Source organism: Alligator sinensis, unplaced genomic scaffold, assembly GCF_000455745.1.
Source record: "Alligator sinensis unplaced genomic scaffold, ASM45574v1 scaffold1018_1, whole genome shotgun sequence".
Lineage (NCBI taxonomy): Eukaryota > Metazoa > Chordata > Crocodylia > Alligatoridae > Alligator > Alligator sinensis.
Window position 1 is genome coordinate 2,412,923 of NW_005842038.1, and position 26,193 is coordinate 2,439,115.

General features: G+C 41.9%; 1 protein-coding gene across 4 annotated transcripts in view; it reads left to right on the top strand.

Moving 5' to 3' along the window:
- The window catches only part of MYO1E (myosin IE), a 128,026-nt gene that overhangs the window by 83,114 nt on the left and 18,719 nt on the right, over window positions 1-26,193 (top strand). For all 4 annotated transcript variants that reach the window (XM_025202836.1, XM_025202832.1, XM_025202833.1 and 1 more), the window contains 6 exons: window positions 837-943; window positions 6,841-6,939; window positions 12,348-12,492; window positions 17,440-17,554; window positions 18,466-18,635; window positions 19,585-19,730. In XM_025202836.1, the coding sequence (XP_025058621.1) occupies window positions 837-943; window positions 6,841-6,939; window positions 12,348-12,492; window positions 17,440-17,554; window positions 18,466-18,635; window positions 19,585-19,730 (782 nt within the window). The remainder of the gene's footprint in view (window positions 1-836; window positions 944-6,840; window positions 6,940-12,347; window positions 12,493-17,439; window positions 17,555-18,465; window positions 18,636-19,584; window positions 19,731-26,193) is intronic.

Genomic DNA, 26,193 nt, shown 5'->3' on the forward strand with positions numbered 1-26,193 from the left:
GGGGGGGGCTGTAGGAGCAGGGGGGATTGGGGGGCTCGTACAGACCCCCCTACGCAGTGGGGGGCAACAGGGATCGCCCCCCCTCCCCAGCACCACCTGATTACTTGGGGCTTTTTTTTTCAAAGTGCCAGGAGCTGGGGTGGGTGGGGGCAGCCATTGCCAAGGCTGGGAGAGCGGATGGGGGATGGGCCTGGGTGATTTGAAGATTTGGCAGTAGCTGAATCTCCAAATCAGATTCGGCCGAATTGATTTGGGACAGTGATTCGAATCACCGAATCAAATTACTGTCCCCCAAAATTGGCCAAATCCGAATCTGAAGTGAATACTAGCCACTCCGCACAGGCCTTATATTCTGTGGACCCCAAGGATCTGCAGACCACAGGTTGAAAAACACTGCCTCAATGGATATGCAGTTTTGTTGATTGATTTTGTTTACTATATACACATACTCATGACAGGCTCTAGATACATTTTAAAATTTAAATCAATAAAATGGAATTTCATTTTTTGTTAGAGCAAAGGTGGGCTTACAATACCAGAAAGAGATAATTGCTCAGAATTGTGGAGTTAAATGTCCTTGTCTTCATTCAAAATTAGCAAGTTGAACAGAATTGTGGCCTTTTCTCTCAAACACATAAATGTTTTCATATAGTAGTTATACGTATTTGAATAGTATCTGCAGTCAGATTTAGCCCCTTTTTCACTCATGCTACCTATTATACAAACAAGTAGTGTTCAGCCAAAAAATGATTATTTGATGACTGACCCATTGTAGATACATCTCAGATCACTCATCTTAATCAGCTCATATCGAAACAATATTCTTCATTTTACAGAAACAAGCAAACGATCTTGTTGGCACCCTGATGAAATGCACACCTCATTACATACGCTGCATCAAGCCCAATGAGACAAAGAAACCTCGGGACTGGGAGGAGAGCAGGTATGAGTAAGCAAAGGATATAGCGGAGCAGAGTCAAAGCAGCAGTCCAAACAAGGCTTCCTCTTAGCCACAGAAATAGAAAATTTGTAAATCACATGATAGAGGAACAGAAGCAGACACCCTAAAGATAACTCATTAGAGAAGCTTTCAGAAAGCCTTCAGAAAGGAAGCCTACTATACAGGCAACCCTCACCATTCGCGTGGGATATGGTTTTGTATCCCAGGGGTGAGCGAAATGAGGCCCGCTAGCCAGATGCGGCCTGCCAGGCCATTCTATCCGGCCCACGGGGCTCCTAAAAAATTTAGAAAATTAATATTTATCTGCCTCCGGCTGCCTGTCATGCGGCCCTCGATGGCTTGCCAAAACTCAGTAAGCGGCCCTTCGCCCGAAATAATTGCCTGCCCCTGTTGTATCCCTGCAAATGACGAAATCCATGAATAAGGCACTGCATTCATGAACACAGTGCACCTGGCGGCTGGCGGGGGTGGGGGCACAGCAGTGGGAGCCTGGCAGCAGCCAGCGTGAAGCTCCCGAGGCACTCCCGTAAGTGTATAAAGTGTATTTAAAATGTGGGTTCAGCATTCGCAAATATTTGAAACCGCGAATGCCAAACCCGCAAATAGTGAGGGTTTCCTGTATAGCCACTTGTTCAATTGCCTTTCCTAAACTGTGGAATGGGGGTAGAGGGGCTGAGAAGAACAGTAGCCTCATGCTAATTAGCATTCACAGTTAATAGTTTATTTTAACTTTTCTGGGTAATCACATTTTACAGAACCTATTTGATTAACTCTACTAGGCAAGTAAGAAAAAATTATCAGTGTTACACATTAGCAGGATGGGACTTGTTACTTTTACTTTCCTTTGGGGGAGGAAAACACTTACTAGGTAGCTAGGCAGGCACCCATGTGATATTTTATAATTCAAAGTTTGATTCATAAAAGCAAATACGTGTACAAAAGAAAACTATATAAAAGTAGCATGGCAGGTTTTTACTTCTCTAGTTTGATTTAAAATGTTTATGAGCTAGCACTTTGAACAGAAATCACTGAGGATCATAGTATTGGGTGTCTGTCTATACTACCCAAAATATTGGCACAGGGTGGGTTTACTGCAACAAATGTTTTCTGATATTTTTTATCTTATTTTACATGACAGCTGTTGCTAGAGAATTCACCCCAATATGAGCAAACAAGCGTTTGAAATAAGTTTAATACTTAATGCATACCAAAAGTAATAAAATATTATATGAAATGGGTATAACATTTGTTTGTTGCAAGATACACACCTTTCTTTTTCAAAATCTTTTTTGAATCAGGCACACTAAATTATTTAAATAATACTAAAATAATTATAATTTCTCGTATAACAAGTTGATAGGGTTATGATTAAAGGAAAGGGAATGGATCAAGAGTGTTCATCCACACATCAGGGACATACTGGAATTCACTTATTGCCACTTGGTTCATGAGCAAGTAGTCACGTGCAGATGTAGATCATTCATTGCCAAAGCCACAACCATGACCACACCTTGAGACTGTCATTTAGATGTTGGCATTAAATGAAGAAAAAAACTTCAGGAAAATCCTACCATTCAACACTGGCAACTTCCCACTGAAATTTGGGTCAAAGGATGAAAGTGATCTGAGAAAGTGTACAAAAAGATTGTGGCAAATTGAAAAGCTACATGAAACATGTAAGGGTTTCATAATTTTGTTTAAAAAAATCTGAAAACAGGCCTCTTTTCTTGGAAAGTATTGATAGGCACATTTGCAAGAAAATGCGCGCTCATTTCAGAGCAAGGCTGGGGAAAATTTATTCCAGTTTTCCAGCAAAAATGGATGTTGTCCTACAGATCCTAAGGTCATTGGTGATGAAGTGCAGAGAAGCAGGTCGACTTAATTTATCCTTATAAGAACAAGTCCTTCTCCCCTATTTTTGAAATTACAGCCTTTTGTTCTTTAAACTGGATTTCAATTTTTTAGATTATGTCCAGAAAAATAAAATGCTAAACACAAGTAGCTGTTAGTGATATCACCAGAAGAAGTTATGTTTAGTCATAAGTATTTCCAGAATAAAACTCTGAACTACAGTTTCATTTTTGGAGTGAAGGTTCATAAGATTAACCGAAGGGATATTTTGTTTTTGTTTTCCTTACGTAGTCTTGTGAACCTACTGCTATGGGAAAGTTCAGTGACGCTGGAAATACACACAATTGAGTTTTAATAACCCCAGTGGTACTTTGCTGACTAATGTTAATTTAGTTTTTGAAATAAGTATCTTCTTGTGATCATTTTGTTTCATGCACCACACGCATGATCACATATTTTTTTTTAAATGTCCTGTGGTTGAATATTTAATCTGCTCACTACTAAGCATGTTATTGGACTTTAATACTTTTGTTGTCGTCTTGTTAAAGAAACTGTGCCAAAAGAAGTCTGTTTTACTTTTTGCTGCTAAAACCCATGTTACTGTAGGTGTCTACTGCAATTGAATAGTTCCAAATAATTTTGTACTTTAAGAGAAGCCTTGTATCAAATCTAAGATATAGCAGGATTATTTGCTTATTCCAGAAACTGGGGTGTTTCTTCTAAAGCATGTTTTTCTTTGAATGCTGGCACAGCCACTTAGACTTAATTTCGAAGTTGCTACATTAGCAGAATTCCCAGACTTTGACCTGTTTATGGCTGATGTCTGAAGACTTTCAGAGTACTTTTCCCAGAAAAAAAAAAGGAAAAATAGAAATGTCCCAAAAATTCTGTGTTGCTGGAAACTAGTATTTGGCAGGATGGTAAGAAAAAGGGAGTAATATTGTTGCTTCACTGCATTATTCCAGATGTGAATAGGAGGGAAAGCTATAAACAGGAACATATATTTTTGAACATCAATTCTACTGTACAAGAAGCCTTGGAATGAGTTCAAAACATACTCAGATTTTTTCAAAACTCAGATTAAACATTCAGTACATACATAAACCACAGTGAAGTGATAGTCAAGAAGAATGAGAATTTGAAATATCTTTATACAGAAAGAAGAAATGCTGAGTAAAGGAGCCTTTAAAAAATAAAAGTCCTTTCTAGTCCTACCTTTTATGACTTGTATGTCTTTGTTTAAAGATTCTTTTTTTATTTAATGTTTGTAAATCTTACATTAGTAAAACCTTAGCAGTCTTTCTTATTGCAAGTTAAATTTATACTATTTTATACAAATTGAAATTTGAAACCAAAAAAAGGGTAAGCCACCTTAGTAGACAGTTGCTCCTTCAACTACTCTATGTTAAACATTCAGGAGCTGGAGAAAATTCAAAGGAGAATCATAAGATTCATTCAACAGCAACAAAAGTAAAGTATAGTCACCACCTGCAGAAAGGGAGAAGGAAATACTAAAGGCAAACCTTTCCTGTGATGGTTTTCTCTAGAGGTACACTGATACATTGGTTCCATGTTGGATCGGCACCAATATGAGGAAAATTGAGAGTATTGTCAATTTGGATTTTTTTGCCTGATGTGACTGATAATGTGGCTGATAACTGCTGCATTGCATGTGTCCCTCCGAAGCATGCACGCAGCCATAAGTGTCTCCCAGCAGCCAGAGAGCAGCCCGGTCTGGCTGGTAAATCTGTTGTGGAGGGAAGGGGCGTGGGGAAGTAGATTGAGGCCCCTGTGGTGAGGGGGGAAGTGGGGCTGGGGCTGGGTCATGGGACAGAGCCACAGCTCATCTAGGGGGTACGGGGAGGTGGAAAGGGGGTGGCACCTGCTGCGTGCACCACTTCAGGGCATGGGGGAGGGGGCATGTGCCCCCCAGATCTGTGCAGGGTGAGGGTAGTCTGTCGCTGCAGGCTGGGGCCGGGGCTGCACCAGGCTCTTTCCTGTGGGGGCTGGGCCGAGCTGCACTCAGGGTGGACAGCGGCGGCACTGGGAGGAGGGGTTGGGGGAGGCATCAGAATTCACCATAGCCCCCCTCCCAGCACTGCCACCGCCCGCTCAGAGTGCTGCCTGGCCCAGCCCCCTGCTGAGAAGAGCCTAGCGCAGCCCCCAGCCTGCAGCAGCAGCCCACCCTTACCCCACACGCAGATCTGGGGGCACATGCCCCCCATGCCCTCCCAGGGTGCACACAACAGCGGAAGCCACCCCCACTCCCTTCCCTGTGCTCCCTGGATGAGTCATAGCTCCATCCCATGCTCCGTCCACCCTGGCTGGGCAGCACCTGCTCCAGCCCCACTCCCTCACTCACTGCAGGGGCCTCGATCTGCCCCACACCCCCCACACACACACCCCTTCCCTCTCATCACCCCTTCCCCCACAACAGACTTACCAGCCAGACGCCACTTCCCAGGCTGTGGGGCTGCATATCAGAATTGGATCGGTATTGGCCAATATGGCTTGTTAAAAATCGGACATCAGTATTTGCCCAAAAAAATCTCTTATCAGTGCACCCCTAGTTTTCTCCTGTGGTATGTAAGTGGAAACCATTAGCCAGTGTGCAGAACCGATGTAAAAGGGCTTTACACAAAAAACTGTAGAGATACCAAAAGAATGGGGTCTTGCATCCCAGGCTGTAGAGAGTACAGAGTTCAGAAACTGTTAGTACAGCCTGAGGGTCTTTATGACACCAGAACTGTCAGTGTGAAAACTGCTGGACATACTCTGGCCATTCTCTGAGCCTGCCCACGGCACTGCAGAGCTAGTATTCATGATACACAGGATCATGCTAACCAAACAGTCTGCTTTCTGGCTATAAAGTGGCTATGTGGCTTTTGGGGGGTTCTGCAGCCATCAAATTTAGCCCTTTTTGAATATTCTTGATTCTAAATAGCCACATTCAGATCTTTTGTAGGCCTACTTATTGCTTAACTTTAAGCTACATAAAGTTACATGAAAATTACATAAGCTATGTACACATGTTGCTAAGATCTGGGAAAATTCTCCTGGGTTTGTTTTCTTAATTAAAAAAAAACCAAAAACTTACCCAGAGATGGCTGAACAGACCCTGCTGAGACCCTGAAGAGCAAAGAACTTGCATTGCTGATGCTGACACTGTGCAAGCGGGGGGGCTGCGCACAGTTGACCCTGACTGCTCGGGTTCAGCCTGCGCCTCCCTACAGCCCATGTAGAGATTATGAAGAGGGCTTGTTCTGCTCCCTGTTTAGCTGCAGCAGTAGAATCTAGTGAGTGACATGTCTCCTGGAGCAAGGTGGGGTGGGGGGCAGGAGCAAAGAACCCTGGGATGCTGGAGGATCTCAGAAGAGATTGTGTACAGACATTCACTCTCCCAAGAGTCTTGGGAGTCATTTAACCCTGGCTGTTCCTGGGTTATTTTTCTCCTATAGTGGTCATTTTTGCTCTGGGAGAAAAATCCTGAACATCTGTACACTCATGATTTCTACTCAGAAAGCAGCTGCTTTCCCAGGAGAAACTGAATGTGTGTACATGGCTGAAGAAAAAAAGAAAACAAGTCAGTAAGTGTTAGAACCAAGAACGGTGAACTAATCAAATCTTGAAACAGGCATTAGAGCTTTCATTTAAACAAAATGGAAAAAAACTCAAACTGGAAAGTTAAAATTTGATTTAAAAAAAAAGGACATTTAAATAAATGTGAATGAGGTTAACCAAGAGAACAAAACAGAGAACAGAGAACAAAATATGAGATGAGACTCCCTTACAAGGGACAGAAGTGCCATGCAAATATGAGTCCTTCTGAGAAACAAGATTTAGTGCCACCCTGGAGAGATATATTATTCCCTCCATATTCTCCCAAGAGCAAGAATGCACAAACATCTGCATGGGTTTGGAAATAGAAGCATTAGACAGAATGCAGAATTGTAAGGATACATCAATTCACAAGCATGTTGGAATTATAAAGGAATACTAAGTCTTATTTGGGTTCTTTTTGTCCACAGGGTAAAGCATCAAGTGGAATATTTAGGACTGAAAGAAAATATTCGAGTAAGGAGAGCAGGCTATGCATACAGAAGAATCTTCAAAAAGTTTTTGCAGAGGTATAGTAGTAATGGCACTGGAGAATTCATGGACTGTAGTTTGCGTAATGGTGAATAGAGAAAAAAATGTCACAAGCCATGAAAGCTTTCAGTTCTCTCCCATTGATCTTTATTATGAAACATACAGTTTAAGTCTATGTTGAAGTGATGTTGTTGCCATGGGCTAAGTATAGACAGTCAAAAAGCCCGAGGCTGAATTGATTCAATCTTTGCAGGTTAGTCTAAACTGCATAGATTGAACTGATAAGCAAGTGAAGAGACATTCACTTGCTTATCCATGTGCCTGCAGTGGCCCAGGCCAGAAGCTGGGGGGCACTAGAGCATGCCTCCCAGCCTGCCAGCCACTGCCAAAGGGAAGGGAAGGAAGCCCTCAGAGGTTTCCCCCCAACTCCTTGCTCAAGTGGAGGGGAGCCCGCTAATTATGATGGAGGAGGTTTAAATCCACACCCCGGCCCGCACTGACCTCAGCTGGGGACTTCCTGACTGAGGCAGGGAGGGTGGGGGGAAGCCATCAGAGGCTTCCACCCTGTTACCCCACTCAAAAGAAGGGTGGGGTGTGGCCAGTCCCTGACCCAGCCCAGCTGCCTGAGTATGACCGGGATGGGGGGAGGGGTTTATACCCCTACCCTGGCCTGCACTGACCCCAGCCGGGGTCTGCCTGGTGGAGCAGGGGGAAGCCCTCGGACGCTGTTCTCCCCACTCCCTGCTCAAGCAGACAGGAGGGGTGTGGCTAAGGTTGCCAAGCCAAGGCCTAGCCATGCCCCCCGCCCTGCTCAAATGGGGAGGGAGAGGAACCCTCTGAGAGCTTGGCCCTGCCAGGCTTCTTCTCCTCCCCCCTTCCTGCAGCTGGGGTCTTGTGCTAGGGTTTCCTCTCCCCACCAACCCCTTCTCTGCCAGCTGGAGCAATGATATTCCTCTGGCTAGGGAGCAGAGGGGCAGGACAGACACTGCTCTGCTGGAGCAGACAGCACAGCACAGTCCAGGGCTGCAAAACATCCTGGGATGCTTGGGGATTGTGATTTACCTTGAATCAAGAGAGGATCTGGGACAGAAGTTCCATGAACCAGTTTGACCTAACTCAGTTAAGTCTGATACTATATTCAACCAGGTTTATCTTAAACTGGTTTTGGCCATTTTGAAAGCAGTTTATGTGCACTGAACTTCTGTTCTGTTACAGGTTTAAACCGGTTTCTGATCACATAAACCAGTTTGTGTGTAACTTCTGTCCAATGGTCCATGAAATATGTAAAGATCAAGAATTTTTGTGTATGATATCTTTTATTGAACTAACTGCATAGTTGGGATAAAGATAGATAAGCTTTTGAGTATCACAGAGAAGCAGACACAGTGGCAGATGGAACAAAGGGCTTGTGCACAGCTCCATATGTAGGCAAAAATAGGACACAAGATAAATTAGCAGGTAGCCAACAGACAGGAGAAATGCAGTAAAAATCTGATAATTGAAGAACATGATCATTCAGGAGGGTTTTATCACCTGTGAAGTGCAGAGATTCGCAAGTATTTGGTAGATTATAATGGACCGTGAAGTCACTGTCTAGGTTAAATCCCTGGTACGTTTGTGTAATAGGCTAATGATTCCCCCCCTCCCCCCCCTTGCCTTTTGAAGGTGGTTGGTAGATTTGCTTTGAGTTTGAGAACTGAGATGTGACAGGGAGTGATTTTTCTGTTTAAGAGATATTAAGGGATTACATTTTATTAAGAGATTTAAAGAAGCATGGGCTTTTAAAAGCCAGCTTTACCATTAAGAATCATCATAGTTTACCTGAAGTGTCAGTTCCTCCTGTAAGGTGTGTTATGAGAGTTCCCCGGAGATAAAGAATTAGGATCAACTGGAATGAAGAGCTAACAAATTATTCAGTAGAACACTCTGTCTAAGAAACCCATTTTCTTCTGAATGTTTTAGAGCTCCTGCTGGCTAGTGCTGTATATAGAGAAAAACATTAAACTATTCATTGGCTCCTATGAGGTGAAATTAAAGTAATTTCATTCAAGTATTTATATGTATTTCAACTTTTATTGAAGTAATTAATGTACAGCTACTTAGGATCAAATCATGGCAGATTGGCAAACTGGTTCTTTTCTTAAGAGCTTTTGTGCTACATTTGAGATTCAAGGTTTTCATTTTTAAATTAAGTTATTTTTGCAAAGAATGGGATCGGAAGGTCAACCCAACATTACCATCTGCATCCCTTAGAGGGGACAGAACCGAGCTGCTCAAGAATAGCCACGTCTCTCTGTCAGAGATTTTTAACACTTTTATGGTTAAGGAAGGTATGTAACAATAAGCATGACAACAGTTTTCATTCACTGTCATGCCTCAGCCAGGAAGACCAGTTCGGTCTCAGTACGAAAATGTCATGTATAAAACCAGATTCACTCTGTCAAGAGTGATATTTGGGATATCCTAACCAAACTCAGGATATATAAAGCCTGTGTATTCTTTTAGAAAACGTTAGGCCAAATTGACTGGTGAAGTAGCTCCAGAGAAGTCAGAGTTATTCCAGAAATAAATTGTCTCTCTATCCTGGAATGATTCATCCTGGAATAACCCTTCACATTATTCTACTTCCAGTATTTATGTGCTCCTGATTGTCTTAGCATGCCTCAAAATGTTATGCTGAGAGTTAAAAGTTAGAGAATACACCCTTTTTTGCAGGCAGAATAATGAACTAATAATAGTTGTTAAATATAGCCTCTGCTAGATAGTGGTGAAACACTGACCATGTGTGAGGGTCATGCAGATCCGGAAATCTCTCTGAATAAGAGGTCTGAACAATGAAAGCTGCATGGCAGCTAAGGAGGAAGGTGAATTGAATTCGGCTTTCTTGCTCATATGCAGAGATCTACAAGCAAACTGCCTGCAGTAGGAGTTAGTCCCTTGTTTCAGAGCAGTTTTGTAAAGTTTAACTTTTTGTTATAAGTAAAACTCTTCCTGCACCCTTTTCATTCACAGTTCCCTAACATCCAGAACAAGCTCTGTTCTGACACCATGAGTCAGTGTGAGTAAAAAGTGGACCGAGGCATGGGATGGACAGGAAATGCATGCTTGTACAGTAGTTTTCATTGGGAGCTCCTTGGCAGCTCCATATAAGTGGTGTTTTCTGGGCTGAATAGACTTTTATGTCTGAAATTTACATTTGCATGCCAAAAGCCAAAGTCACTGAAAAGGCCTATGTGTTTTAAAGCATAACCAATCCAAAAGCTAAACTCCATGCTTCCATATTTAGACATATGACCTAGCTGCTTACTATGGGTTTAGAATGGATTACTTTTTTTTTTTTGGCAGTCATGAGTTGGCCTTTTTTCAGAAGTGTTTTAGCCACAGGCTAGTGCTTGTGCTTGATGCCTTCTGCCACCTCAAATTGCATGTGAGATTGAACAGCCTAGATATGTGGAAAGCAATATTACTAATTGAAATGAACAGCTTTGTAAGATACACACATGTGCCTGGAGAGTGTGCTGTGTCACATGGTAGTACACAATGATACAATCATATTGTCACATTATACACTAATGTGGCTATGCTGAAAGACATTTCATGTAGTGAATGTTTAAAATGATCATGATGGATGTAACTGTTGAGAAAAGGAAGTTTCCAATGCATTCTTATTTTGTGTCTGTGGAGTTTATTTATATTGAAAAGATTAAACTGTCCCATTTCTGTTTAGTAGGTGTCATTTAGGTTTCCTTACACTAACTTAGACTCTGCCAGATACAGACATTAACCTACTTGCATCTGCTCTACTGATGAATGTATGTGCTTATGATCCAGTCTAACTTAAATGGGAGGGAAGGCATTTAATTTATTTCTTCTTACTTCTCCACATAAAAATTTCTCTCATGCAGTTTGTGCATATGCAAGTCTAAGATAGTGATCCTGTATTGTCCAAGTTGCATCATCATAGCCAGTAGTACCTCTGCATTTCCCCTTAATGGGTGCATAAAGCTAGTCAATTTGTTATTATAGATATAGCCCCTTTACCAAGTTGTTTACAAGCTATCCCAATTTTTGCTGAAGTTCAGACAAATAACTTATCTGCTGGATTCTTCAGTCTGTCTCCTTCCTTTAATTGTTTATGGTTTGTTATTTATGTTGTGTAGTGTGTCACTCAAATTGCATGGCATTGGTTTTGCTCCCTGTTTGATTGGGTAACTTTGTGTACGGAAGAAATAATAATGGAGATGCCCCAATATACATTTTCTAACAATTCCTTGTGTGAAAATTTGGGAACCTTTTGGAGTTTGGGAACACATTCACTAATACTGAAAAAGCTACCTGAATCTTTATGAAAAGTATGAACACAGGAAACGAAACCAAACTCAGCGTTTAGCACCAACCACTATTTCCACTATTACCACTAATAAATATCGTTCACTCTGTACACCTAGCATGCCTGGTAAGTGTTAGATGAATATCAATTGCAAGGAGGGTTGGTGTGGGTTTGAGGTGGATTTCAACAGAACATCTTTTCCCACACTGATTCTCAAACCAGACTACATAACTGCTGCTCCAAAAAGTTACTTAACCCTAGACATACTGAAGTATCTAAAACCTACCACATCAGTAGACAGTGAAACAAGAAAGCATTTTAACTGCAGGTCATCAGCTACAAAATGTTATGTTTCTATCTCGGTAAGCCTTTGGAAACTAGGCAGCTAACAAGTGGTTGTACTGTGGGAGTTAGCTAGTTTCCAGGGCTGTAAATACTAGGTACCTCATTCTCCAGCTGGCCAAACATGTAACCTGTTCCCCATTACAGCATTTCACTGCTTCATTCCCTTAGTCTTCTTTATGGCCAGTTGCAAAGCACCTCTAAACTCTGAGCAGTTGGAGAGTGTCACAGTCTGCAGTCCTGGAGCAGAGGACAAGCCAGGGCTTCGTGGCTCAGAGACAAGAAGAGCACTGCACTGAAACTACCCATTTCCTTACAAATTAGGGATGCTTCAAATGGCCAAAACAGGACTATGGGAGAGAGTAAGCCGCACAGGAAAGAAGAACTACTTACATGTTTGGAAAGGAATCAGTGAAGGACAAAAGATGAGATACTTTGTACCAGAGTATAATTTACTGCTGATAAATGTGTGTTAAGATATTGTTATGAGTAAAGGAAGCAAAGTTTATAATGCTTAGTTTAGTCACACTTGCACAATTTTAAGAGACTGGGAAGTTTGGACGCTGTAGTAATTCACACTGAACAGCATCAGTTTGGGAAAGGAAGAAAGCTTTAAAATAATATGTCCTTCTACTATCCGCCCCGTCAGAAATACTGGCGCAAGACAGAACAGATGGGCAAGCCCAGTGGGGTAACACTGCCTGAGAGACGGTGACATTCTACTCCTGTTTGATGCCAAAATTTACTATTTTTCTTCTCTCACTGCTGTTTAAGATATGCCATTCTGACAAAAGCAACCTGGCCTTCCTGGAAAGGAGAGGAGAAACAAGGAGTTCTCCACTTGCTTCAGTCAGTCAACATGGACCCTGACCAATTCCAGCTTGGGAAAACTAAAATCTTCATCAAAGCTCCAGAGTCTGTGAGTATGGCAGATCCTACCTCTTTAAACAGGATAGTGTTAAGCCTTGATAGGTAGCTGCCTACCCAGATGCTATGCAAGAGGCCTGCAGTGTCAATTTAGATAGGTTGGGCAGATGACATATGGATGTTTGTATCCAAAGCCTTAGTGGTGCCTATATAAGGGACATAATAAGTAATAAGGGAGCTGAAAATTTATTTTCAAGCAGTGAGCAGGAAGAAAGTTTCATAAGCAAGAGAAGACAGAAGGTAAAGATGCTTTGGTAGAGATTTCTTTTACATTTCGCATGAAGGTTTCGTGGCTGTACTTAGGTAGCCATAAATTGTCATAGGAGAGGGAGTCACAGTATATAACCGTTGGTCCAAGATAGGAAATTGTCAGTGAAAGAATACTCCTAACTGATAGAGGAAGTTAAGAGAAAACCCTCAAGAAATTATGGTGAAGAAATGTTTGTCTTTACTAGATAAGCACCAAACATTGTAAAATGCCTGTGACTCAGATCTCACACCTAATGTGCATGAGGGGGGCTGCAATTATCCCTAGCTGCTAAACTTTGGTGCACACCTATTGAAAAATCCTTTCTTCTTTTTAAGTTTATTATTCAGAAAAGTTCAATCTAACTAAGAAAAATGTATCTCATTCACTACCACACATTTATCATCAGTCCTGAGGCAGATTAAGTTTTATGGATGACTGTGCATGGGGACAGGTTTGAAATCGGAGATTACTTTGCTCAGGTAGTACTTTAAGTTCTGTATGCAAGTAAAAGCAGAAACCTTTGCCCTATTGATTGTTCTATTGATTTTCCTTTTCAGTCTAGACATTCATTTTGTGCTGTATGAAGTACCAGGAATTCAGACAGTAAGTGGGCTATGCCTGATCATGTGGAAAGACTGCTGTCTTACACGTAAAAGGAAAAAAAATTATGGATGTTCTTAGCAGTCATAACAAAAGCTGCATGTTTTCCACAAAATATTATGAGATAAAATTGATTATTCAGGAACGTTAAGGATATCAACTCCTACTAGCTGAAAAGGAAAATGATATTTAATGCACTGTTTGTATAAAGTCACAATCACATCATGATCCCAGGCTCCCCATACACCAGCAATATGACACATTAGAATCCGATCCCTGATCGTACAGTTGCATCTCCTGTCATGGGTAGTATGGCAGGAAGCATAATTGTTGGTTTTGTGCTTCAGATCCCATGGCTCCTTTAGTTGAACATCTGCCAGGGGCCATAGTCACATAACTGAATTACACTACTACAATAGCTTTGCATTTTGACCAACACACAAATTAGAAATCAAAAAAAGGTATTAGCTCATTTGCAGTCATAGAATCATAGAAAGTTAGGGTTGGAAGGGACTTCAGGAGGTCATCTAGTCCAACCTCCTGCTCAAAGGAAGACCATCCCCAACTAGATCATCCCAGCCAACCGTTGGACATGGAAATTAACTTTTCTGACATAAACAGACATAATGACATAAAGAGACAGTATAGTGTATCTTTAACCAGGAAAAGTTTCTTTATATTTTTCATTATATTAGACCGGCATCCAGTCTGATTTAGATTTAAAACCAAGTCATATATCCATAATATCTACTGGAAGATTCAGTAGAAATAATGAGGAAGAAATTCATGGAAGATTCTTGAGAGTTGGTTGAAAATATTGAAAAATATTCACCCTCCTCAATTTTTGAGGTTGGGGGAAGGGGGAGAATCACACTGTTTTTGACAGTGTTTAGCAAAGAATTTGAAACTTTTTTTCTTAGTTAGAATTCTAATTTTCCACTAGGTTGGATGAAAGCAAACATTTTCCAGCTAGGTTTGTATTTCCCAAAATCATTATTCTATAAATTTCATTTTATTAAATTCATCATACTGCTAGGGTCACATTTCTTTTAAAAGAAGGAAAGCTTTTAAAGACTGTCTATTGATATTTGTTCTGGTTTTTGTAGTCCAAGTAAAAAGAATACTATGATGTCACAGAAGAAATAAAATTTGTTTTGCTTTAAGGGATTGTGAAAGAACTTGACTACATAATGAATATTTTTTTAAATAATTTTTCTCTGGGAATTTTACTTCACAACTTATTTTGTAGTGAGAGCATTTTTTAATCTTAATGTTTATATTGGATGAGGGAGAGGGTGACTTTGATGGCCTTAAATTACAGCTGATTGGATGTTTTGGTTTGATATGTTGCAATCCATAGGACTGAGCAAAAAAAATAAAAGGCAACATGAGTAGTGTTGCTGTAATCTTAAGTGCACTAGCTATGAGCTTGATCATTCCCCCACTGCAGTTGACTGGAGTTTAGTGATTGATCCTGAGGGCTAAAATCCTATCTAATGTTTGCATGTTTGTGAAGGGAATTTTGTAAGCTTTCTGTATATGGAAGATTACCAGATAACTGAGAAGTAAGATTTTATGTATGGCAGAAGGCTTTGGTTGTTTATATTTCTATTGCACACCTGAATAAATAACTTAATCTTTACGTATAAAGGCAAGGGAGGCCCTTGTGAAAGTTGTTTTTACTAGATTAAGTTTCCTTTTACTTCAAATCTATGTATGACACTATTTTTACATAGCATTTCTAAGTCTTTACAGGATTTTAGGTGGTAAATTGAAAAAAAAGAGGGGGGCTTTCTAAAGCAAATCCTTTCTGATCTGCACCCTTTCTGCCTGAAAAATTTGAGCAACCTTTTACATGTAGCTTTTTAGGTGACTAAAACAGATAATATTGTTTACATTGTTTTTCAGTGATGTCTTTTTGGCAGCTTGAAAAAAACTGCCTCTGGTAGTATAACACTCTAGCAAGATATAGTAACCATCAAATGGACAATACAGTTGTGAATTGATCTCAAAGTTAGCTCGATGCGGGGGCTGCTGACAGTCATACTAATAAAGGAGGAAAGAGTTCTCTTACAAAAATAACAATGCTTTAAACAAAAATTGGAGTGCCATATACTGATGCACTGAAATGTAGTCTATCCTATGGCAGTTACAGAAACTGTTCTAATGCAAATACTAATAAAACCAAGTATGTGAATTTGAAGTGATAAGAGCAAGTATTTCTTTCACTTCTTGAGCCCACTATCAAGAATCTCACTGGGTGCTTTTATACAGTGTGTGTATATGTGTGTGTGTATATATTTATCCTGGCCCAGTGTAAAGGTTCGACTGGGGCATAGGCAGCTGGCCTGGGGGAAGGCCCTGGAGGGAACCAGGAGGTCAGCTAGGTGAGGGTACAGTTACTGGGGCATCGGGTTGATGTCTGGATCAATGGAGCATGAAATGCGGGACCAGGTCCCCAGAGAGCCGAGAGGGAGCTATGAGAGACGTAATACAAGGTGCAAGCTAAGGGCAGAACCCAGAAGAATCAGAAAGCTGGGTGCCGAGTTCCAGGGAAGATCCAAGAGCAGGATCAGTGAAAACCAAAGCCAAAGGCGAGTCAGGATGCTGGGGAATCGGATACAGTAGTGAACACAAGGCTGAGACTGCAGGTGTGCTTAAAAGGGCTGAGTGGGAAGTCGCATTAGGCCAGGATCAAGGTCAGATGTGAAAGCCCAAGAGCTCGGCCCAGCCAGGCCTGATTGGTCAGAGGCCCTAACACCCTGAAAACCTTTACCAAAAGTTTCAGTGAAAGTAACACATTGCCATTAGGTTTTAAGTTGGTCAAACTGGTATTTTACTTCTAAGCAGCATTTCACTGAAAAAATTGCAACAAGCTTTCACTAAAAATATGAAGCTATAGTTGAGGAGATTACATCAGGTTCTTTATGTGGGGATAACAAAGGAGAGACCCAGTTTCTCACATTTTTTATCAAAATATTCAAATCAATGTCAGCGTGTATATCCTATACTTTTAGAATTGAGTGAGGAGGATTGTTTTATGTTTGTGGGTGGTATCCAGTACTAAAATAGTTGATTATAGGGAGGATGTTCATATGGCATTGAGGCTTTACATACATGTTTGCATAGGTTTTATCATTCTGTGCATGGCTTTGAGATACTAGATAGTCAACACACAGAAGTAAAGCCAGTTTCTAAAAGGCTTGTGGTAATTTTTCAATATTAAATTTTTGTATCTAATCTCCACATTGACTGACTTAAGTTCTACATTTCAGTAGAAAAAATACCCTTTTCTTCCCATGTCCATTTCAGTACATGCACACAAACACAGAGTCCACAATATAGAAACACTAGGGAGGCATAGCCAATTTTTAATTCCCAGCATATCTTCTCTTGTTGCACAGCAGAAGTTTGTGGGAGAGGGGAAGTTTTAACATTTAAAATGTACTTCTTTTAGCATTTCACTAAGTTTATTGATTGTCATCACCTGGAGAACCTCTTGACATTATCCTGATATGGCTGTAACGGTCCCAATCAGGTTTAAATCTAATGAACAGTTGAGGGTTACCCAATTACATTGTATCTTGACACACATACTGCTGTCCATATCTGTGTGTGTTGGGCCCTGCTAGAATATATGCTGTTGTGCCACAGCTATTTTTGTTAAGGGAATGTTTTTTAAAATGCAGGTCCCTGTCTACATTGTAACTTTTAAATAATGTTGTAGCAGCACCACAACTGGTTCTAAACATGGTTTTGTCTGCATATAGCATGATTTAATGCTGTCAGACCGGACCATCTTTGAATGTATCAATCCTGTACGTTATGAAGTTTAGTTATAAATCTAACCAGGAGCCATGAGGGGGCCTAATCCTTGTTGTGGGAACAGCCCCTTCCGTCCTGTCCAACCTGAGGCACATGTACCAAGCAAAATGTCTTTGCATGCCATGCTCTGGCACCCATGCCAGGGGTTACCTACCCCTGTTCTAGAGTGAAGCAAATAGATGGTTGGTTAAAAGTAAAACATGGCTTTTTCCAAGCAATCTTAATCCTCAAACTGTTTGGCTTATTTTACCTCCCTACATGCAGCTATTTTTGTTGGAAGAGATGAGAGAGCGGAAGTATGATGGATATGCTCGGGCAATCCAGAAGGCCTGGCGGAAATATGCAGCCAAGAAAAAATATGTACAGATGAGAGAAGAAGGTAGGTAATGCTGCGAGAACTAAATGAATTTTTTCAAAGACAGAAATAAAACAAAAAGAACAAGAGAAATGCCTCCCATCTGCAGTGCAAGCAATTGCACTGCAGTACAAGCTTGGACTTAAGAAGAAGCGCATTCTGCTAGCCAGTTGAAGGGCTGGGGGACAAATGTTAACTAGCATTTTGAAGGGAAGAGGGAAAAGCAGCTTCCCATGAGTTAAACAGAACCTGGGTAGCCTGGGGCTAGTACAAATTCAGCACTATAGCTGTCATGCTTAATTGCCTTCTAGGGAAATGACACACTCTTAAGTCTGAATGCTTATTACAAGACAAACTTCTTATGGCAGCAAAGGACTTTGAATAGTACTCTGGTGTTGGCATTGTTATCGTGTATTCCAGGGCAAAATATTGCTAAACACAACAGTTGCATGCTTTTTTAGAGCTATTTTGTCAGAGAGTCCCAAATCATGTGTTTGAGTATGTTCAGGCCTTTAATGGCTCCTTTGGTCTTGACTACTGCAACACTCAAGGGATTGGATTCATGTACTATTAACCATTTGTGTTAAATTAGAAATGTCCGTCCCCCCGTCCCCCCCCCACTTAAAACCCCACCAGTTTCAAACATATCTATTGTCCTCATTAATCAGAGTTTAGATTTATCCCAGAGCTTCCCCAATTCTGGAAGTGCTTTCATTTCATTTCTATTAGACAGACATCAGTATGTTTTAATAGGCCTGACTGAAAGTGCATCCCAGCCAGTAGAAAGGATTAGCAGGGAAACTTATATTTTTGCCCCCTTCTTTCAGACAAATATTTTTGTTTTTATTTCCTCCTAATTTGAAACTTAATATAAAGTCCTTTTAGCTCTTTCTTTAGTAAATACCGCTAACTAATGACTACTTTGGGTATTCAAGCCTCAGATCTGTTGGTGAACAAGAAAGAAAGAAGGCGAAACAGCATTAACAGGAACTTTATTGGGGACTACATAGGCATGGAAGAGCATCCAGAGCTACGCCAGTTTGTGGGCAAGAGAGAAAAGATTGATTTTGCTGATACTGTGACAAAATATGACAGACGATTTAAGGTATGATTAGGGAAAAACCCAGTGATCATGAGTCCAGCCGTGTCTTTTTGGAGCTACCCGTTAATGGAACGTCCAGTGTGCTTTAATGGAACATCCCATGTGCCAACCCGGGCCTGCACTCCTGCTACCCCGCCTTGGGCCCCTGCTGGCCCTGGCCACGGGCACTGATGCAGACCCTGCGTTGATGCCTGTCCCCACCACTCACTGCTTCTCACTGCTGCCGCTTCTGCCCACCCGCCTGCCCACCGGCCACTCTGACCCCATGTGCCAGCCTGGGCACTGGCACTCCTGCTGCCCCACTCTGGGCATGGGCCCCTGCCAGCCCTGGCTCTGGGCCCTGCACTCCTGCTGCCCCACCTGGGTGCAGGCCCCCGCTGGCCTTGGCCCTGGGCACTGGTGCAGGCCCCGCGCTCCTCACTATCTCCACCACTTCGACTGGTGAACTCAGGCGGTGGAGCATCCCACAGGAGCGGTGTGGATGTTTGCAGACGGCCGGGAGCAGGGGGGTTTGCAGCCTCCCCACTACATGCCTGGCCGGCTGTAAACCCCACCCTGCTCCCGGCCAGCTGCAAAACCGCACCCCCTCCATGGGATGCTCCACTGCCCCCCCCAGTCTGTGTTCACCAGCCATGCCTGGATTCTCCCCACCCTCCACCCCCACTTGCTGCCACTCAACACACTTGCTGCTGCTGCCACTGCTGCTTCTCCCTGCCTTCTCGCCAAAACTCGCTGATTCCACTGAGTGCTATAGCAAAAGTGGCTGAACACTCAGTGAAATCAGGTATCAATTTTAAATGAGCGCTATAGTGAAAAAGTGCTAATTGAAACCACATTAAGTGGGGGTTGCCTGTATGTTATATGCCTATGGAACATCTTTGTGTTTCTCATTAAATGATCACAGGTGCCTCCACATTTTGTTAGTACCACAAATTTATTTTTTACATTTCAGGGTGTGAAGCGAGACCTTGTCCTCACTCCAAAGTGCATATACTTAATTGGTCGTGAAAAAGTGAAGCAAGGTCCAGAGAGGGGCCTGGTGAAAGAGGTGTTAAAGAGGAAGATTGAAGTGGAAAGAGTTCTTACAGTTTCTCTAAGGTCAGTACCTAGGCAGGGGCTTTTCTCCTGGCAGGGGGGAAAAATCCCCTGTAGAAATGGGAGAAAGGAGATGATTTACAAAGGCTGAAATCACATGAGCACTCCTCAGTTAATTAAAAAATTAATGACAACAATAGGACCAGTTCTGGAAACTACAGTTCATTTCCATTTTTGTCAATATGCTAAGTTCAGAAACGCACACACATTTTCTGAGTGCCAGTTAAAGTGGTACTGTCTTTACCAGTAGTTCAGTTTATCAAGTGTTTTCCCAGAAAATCTGTTTTCCAACAGAATTATCAATCACTGTAATTAATGTTAATTAGATGCTAATGAATCTTGATCCAAACTCCCCCTCCCAAGAGTAATTTTCAGTGATTTTTAGGTACACTGTGCATGAGCCCTATGGTTCTTGGTGTGCTGCCAGTAAAGCCTGCTGAAATGACATTTTTACTCTTGCCTTTCTATGTCAAGCCTTTAATCCCGGTGGGTTTCTCAGCATTTCTGCTAACTCAGTGCCAAACAAATCCCAGATTGCAGGAAATAGCTTCTGTATCCATATAAAGCTGAGAAACCCACTTCCAGGTGACTAAGTACAAAACAGGAAGAGACTACACATCAGACAAATGGACTTTCATGAAAATCACTTCATCCCTCAAAGAAAGAGAACAGTCTTGCTGTTTTTGCATTTGTTTCCAGTTTGCCAGAGCTACCACTGCTTGAAATTCAGGACACTGGAGTACAAAGCCATCTGTACACGAATTTAATATTAAAAATTGGATGAATTATTTTTTTTAAAAAAGTATTTCTCCATTGAAGTGTTGCTGCTACATACTTAAACACAATTTTAAGTACACACTTATAAATCCCTGGCTCAGCTCATTTAAAAACCTTTGGATAGACATTATGAGGTGCTTAGCAAAGAGCAAAATTAGATTTCTATATTGTTCTTAATTCACAGCTCTTTCTAGTTTTCTAGTAGCAGGAAAAGGTGTGTCCATTTTAGAGTGATCTCAAGCCTTGCATAGTGGTCTTGTTCTGTATTGATTTAGGAAAATAATGTTAAATGGGGTAAGAAACAAGCAACAAAAAATATTATTTGTCCATTATGGAGAATCAGAGAACTCAGGTGGCAAGAATTAAAATTTTCCTTGAGATTCTCAATAGATTGTTTACTGAATTCATTACATCTTCCTGCAGCAATTTTAATGCCTATATGTTTGCATGTATGTGAAACTAACACCAAATATTAATGCACAAAAAATGCCAGGCCTAATTTTTCAGAGATGTCAAGTTCAACACTTGTTGAGATTTTAATAAAAGTTTTTCATATTTTGAATTCTTTCATACGTAGGTTTTCAAAACTAAATTAATCTCTCAGCCTTAAATATTCCACATCTTTTTAAAATCATTTGATCACTGAGCCAACTTTGAAATGAATCTGAAATGTTCTCCTATTATATATATATTTCAAATGGTTCAATACTTGTATAGATTATAGTCTTCCTTCAATATGTGGTAATTTAATAGGGATACCAAAAAAGAGTGTGTGTGTGTTTATACAGGGGTGAAGTACAGAGAGAGAGAAAAAAAGATAATAATCTATTTTTCAAATACTAGTTTATCTAAGCAACTGTTATCTCAACAATATATTATCATCTCTATAATATACTAGATTAGATCATGTTTTTTATACAATTTAAAGGCATAGTAGCTTGCAGAAGGTCAACTCAAGTTAACAGGAGATACGATACTACATACATTTATGATGAGGTGAAGACTATCCAGTTAAAGCAACAGGGGGCATTTTAGTTAAGCCCAATGTAATTATACTAGAAAAATGTTAAAATCATGGTTATTTATGTGGCTTTGTACAGTTGCAAAATAGACTTTATCCAAAATATGAGGCTGCTTCCCAGGCTCTTGTTAAGATGCCACAGTGTCTTTAATGACTGTGAATAAATTGGGTTTTACAGTTCACCTAGAGAGCAGTACAGTGCTATCAACACCATAAATAAGAGGGATTCCTACTCAATTCATCAAGAAGGGTACCACCTACTGAACCACCAGCACTGCTTCCTACTGCACGTGTACTTCACTTAACAGTCTCTCTCAGTGTTGCTTTATTTGGCATGGTCATAGGTCATACTTTTGCTCTGTTTGTAAAATTTTCACTCCTATACTAGTTATAAATTACATGATTTTTTTTTTAAATGCATCTTTTCACACATCATCTTCCCCATGATAAGAAAGCTCAGTGCTTCACAGTGTTTGGGGGGTGGGGTGAGACAGGAGTGGGAGGACAGGAATCAGAGGGAAGTTGTAAGGCTGGGGAAGTATATGGAAGCATATGGAAATTTAGCTCTTAACAAGGAATGACATAGGAGGAAATGGCAATGTTGGCACTTGTATTGTAAATTATACCAAGAGCTCCTACAGCACACAGATAGGTTCTCTTCCCGTTCTGTGTGGAAGACACCTAAAAAAACCTGCTTAAAAGTTTGTAGGGAAGAAAGTGCAGCCCATAGCAACCAGATAGAAAATGAACACCAAAAGGCTGCGGCTGGTTGCCTGTCCCAAATTTAAAGGGCCAGCTATCAGGTAAGCATGCTGGGAAAGGAAAGGTATAAAAAGGCATGCCCGAAGAGGTAAGTTCATCATAGCCAGATCACCAAGAAGTAGGTGGTTGTAACTGAGTAAACTCAATTCTGCCACTATTAGCTGCACGAAAGAGCATTTGCATTCAGAAACAGGAGCCCTGTGTGCTGATTACTTAACCTAACTCAGGGGTTTTCAATCTTTTTTGATTGGGGGTACCCTTGGCAGCTGGTTGATGAGCAGGAGAGGGGGTCCCGGAAGTGCCGGCGGCTTCACGCTGCTGCTGCATACCCCCCGGGGTCTTTCATACGCAAAGGACTTCCATGATAGTCTACGCGTACCCCTGGCTAAAAACCCCTGACCTAACTAGTTCTATTTTGATAAGTTATGATATGCTGAAGTAATAAATATCCAGATCTGTTAGACATCAGTGACTTTTCCTTTAAAGCTTACAACCTCATGTGCCTACTAGAGAAAAGAAGCCATTCCTTGCTGACAGCCATCTAATTTGAACTTCCCTTTCACCTGGCTGCAGAGAAGCTTGGCTTGCCCCTGCTTTCAGCTGCAGTGACTAAGACACATGGATGTTTACGCTGCTGAATACTCTGCCAGCAGCTACCTCTAATAAACTATCATCTAAAAAGCATCCGTTCTTAATAAATGTTAACTCAAAACCTAACAGGATTTCAACTGTTGAAAGCTTAATGAATGGTTTTTCTCTTCAAAGAACTGCAGACTAAGGCCTCCTCTTTTGCTTAGTATGCGACATATAACATGCTGAGAAGAGATTTAAACAGTAAAACAGTGTTTTCTAATGTCATTAGTCAGAGCAGGAGATAAAAGATGCCAGTAATCAAAGCCACAGGCTGGTTTGGGTGCCTTTAAAAACTGTATGCAACTGCTAACATCTGTAAGAAATTGCAGCCCAAACCCATAAGTAAGGCAGTGGACAGATCCAAGGATAAGTTTGAATCTGAGCGGGTGAACAAATATATCTGCAAGCTTTTGTAAGTGGCTGTATGCCTGTAACCAGAATAATGCCAAGAGGGTTGAGGGGATGCTTTTTGATGATGATATAAGACTTTTCTAATGATTTTTCATTCATTCTGCACTCTAAAGCAGGAGTGTCCAACACATTCAGACCTGCAGGCTGTATCAGGCTCATGGACCACCTTCCCCACCCCATGCCAGATCCAGTGCCTGCTCCGATTGGTTTGATGCCAGTCATATGCAACCAGCTAGAGTTTGGGACACAAGCCATGCGCGACCAGCCAGAGTGGGTGCTGGATTTGGCATATGGGGCACTCATGGCCCCCCTCCCCCCACCCCCAGCATGCCAGATCCAGTACCCATTCCAGCTAGTCCAGGTGATCCACATGCACCACAAATCCTGAGCCAGCTGGAGCCAGTGCTGCATGCATTGGTTTGAGGACATACATGCAGGGCCAGTCCGATGCGTGCCACATGAGTGAACTGTGAGACCCAGGGACAGCACCAGGGCCAGATAAGAGGGCTCTGTGGGCTGAATCTGGCTCATGGGCTGTGTGTCTTTGACACCCTACTATAAAGTGAAGCTTTTCAGTTATGCCTATGTGGGGCTGGGGGGTATAGAACAGGTTGTGACAAATCAAACACCCTTTTCCTCACTTCTGTCCCTGGTTGTGCATGTAGCCCCAATATCCATGCCCTCACATTTTAATTTGCTGGAATCTTTTATAAAAAATATAGGTGAATTAGAGCAACAGATTCCATCCCTTAAGAAAAAGGACTTCTAGGATCTTTGCCCAGTTTCCCGCAAAAAGCTTCATTTCCTAGCTGCAGGATGGAATATTAAATTAATGCTAAAACTGGCATGTATCAGAGATGCAACAAGTGCTTGCAATAAATAAGATAGTAGAGAGACTTTGACTTCAGCTGTACTGTAGTAGAGTAAACTCTACAAAAGGGACAGCTGTAATGTAATGCTAATCATTACATTTTCTTCAAGGAATCATTATAACAAAATCTTTGTTCAAAAAAAGGAAAGAAGAGACTAGGACCCAGTTGGAGTGGTGTAAATCAACACAGCGCAAATGAAGTCAGTAACTAGGGACCTACCTAATTCGAGGTGGCTGCCTGCCAATTTCGTGGGCAGAACTTGGATTCTGGCAGCCATTTTGCAGGAAGAGCATGGTGCACCCCTCCCCTCCACCCCATACTTATGATTGGCCAAAGGACCCTAGTGGTTTGTCCCTCACCACTGATTGGTTGTGAGAGCAGCCTGTCATGTAGCCCTGCCTCTCCCTGCTGATTGGTGGAGAGGGGCAGGGCCACATAACAGGCCGCCCTCACAGCCAGCCAGCGGCAAGGGGTAGCAGCCATCAAGCTGGCAGCTTGCTGCCCACCTCAGTGAGCCCCCTCTGGGAGCCAGAATTTTATTTTCAGTAAGTTTTTTTTCTCTGTGGATTTCGTGGGCGCTGCCCACTTCTGTGAAATCATGATTTCTGTAGGTCTCTATCAATAATACAATAATAAATATGCTGAATACTGATGTTTGATGCACCAATAATTAACTCAGTCTGTGAAGTGCTGGAAGGTAAGGATTTTGGTTCATTTTAACACAGAGAAATGTGGGGCAGACAGGAGCAGGCAGTGTCTCAGTGGTTCAGCTCAGAAGTTACTGGTTTGGTGACCCAGACTTACTCTTAGATTTGTGTAACAAGATGCCACTAAATATAAACAAGAACTATTAAAGCTGTTAAGGTGGAAACAATATTATACCTGTTTTGGTGACTAAGGTTCGTGGAAGACGTTCAACTAAAAAAGCCATGGGATCTGATGTGCGATCCTGATCAGCACACAAGCGTAGCATGAAGTACAACTGTGGCACTGGGACCGTGATGCCAGACTCCCCCTGCACCCGAATTGGGGAGCCAGGTAGCTGATCCCTGCTTCCAGCCTCAGGACCATATCAGAATTGAGGGCTCCAGTGTGCCCCTGTGGCTGGAGTGGCAGCTAATTGGCGCTCCCAGAATTAGGGGCACATTGGAGCCCTTGACTCTGATGCACCCCCAAGTTTGGGAGCAGCAGTCAAGCCTTGAGGGTGCATGGGCATTGGGAGCCCTGATCAGCCTGGCCACACGTGCAATTTGAGACATCCTGGGATACAGTCACAACATTATTACGCATAATTTGTGTAACAACTTTGTGGCTTATTCTTTATTTTATTGCACAATTAATTGCATTAACGTGTGGCCACATTACTACTTAAGATGTTAGCTGATTAATCTGCCAGGGTCCTTAGAATTACAAGAGAGTATATTCTCCTCTGAGGACTGCAGAAGGATGCAGAATCATCCCAGTTCCCCAGTTCTGCAGGCTGTGACTTCAGCAAGATACCTGTATATTACGGGTGCACTGATTGTCCGGTACCAATGGCCTAATATTTGTCACAACCCAGTGATTTTGGTGCCTCGGCACGATGGAATTTTCCCGCCACATGAGAGCCTCTTGCACAGCAAAGGTTTTTGTTGCAACAGAAAAACCTCGGTGCAAGAGAGTTCCCGCCATTTGAATGCAAATTTGTGTCCCGCTATTGGCCAGTTCTAAATTATTCCTACGTGGCGGCTAGTAATTGGCTTGCTAGCTGTTTAAAATTTCGTGTGACTTCCGCCCAAGTCAGAGAACTTTGAGCACGCTGCAGAGTGCCTCTAAAGAGATCTGACTTGCGGCTGAGCTGATCGATAGACTGATCACCTATCGATTCTTCTCCCCGTCACTGAGCGCAATCCTCGACGTACCCTTTCCCTGCCGGCTTAATTTGTGGACGGATTAGCTGGCCTGAACCTTGCCAGCTGGAACAACTCACATAGTTGTTCAAACGACCGGA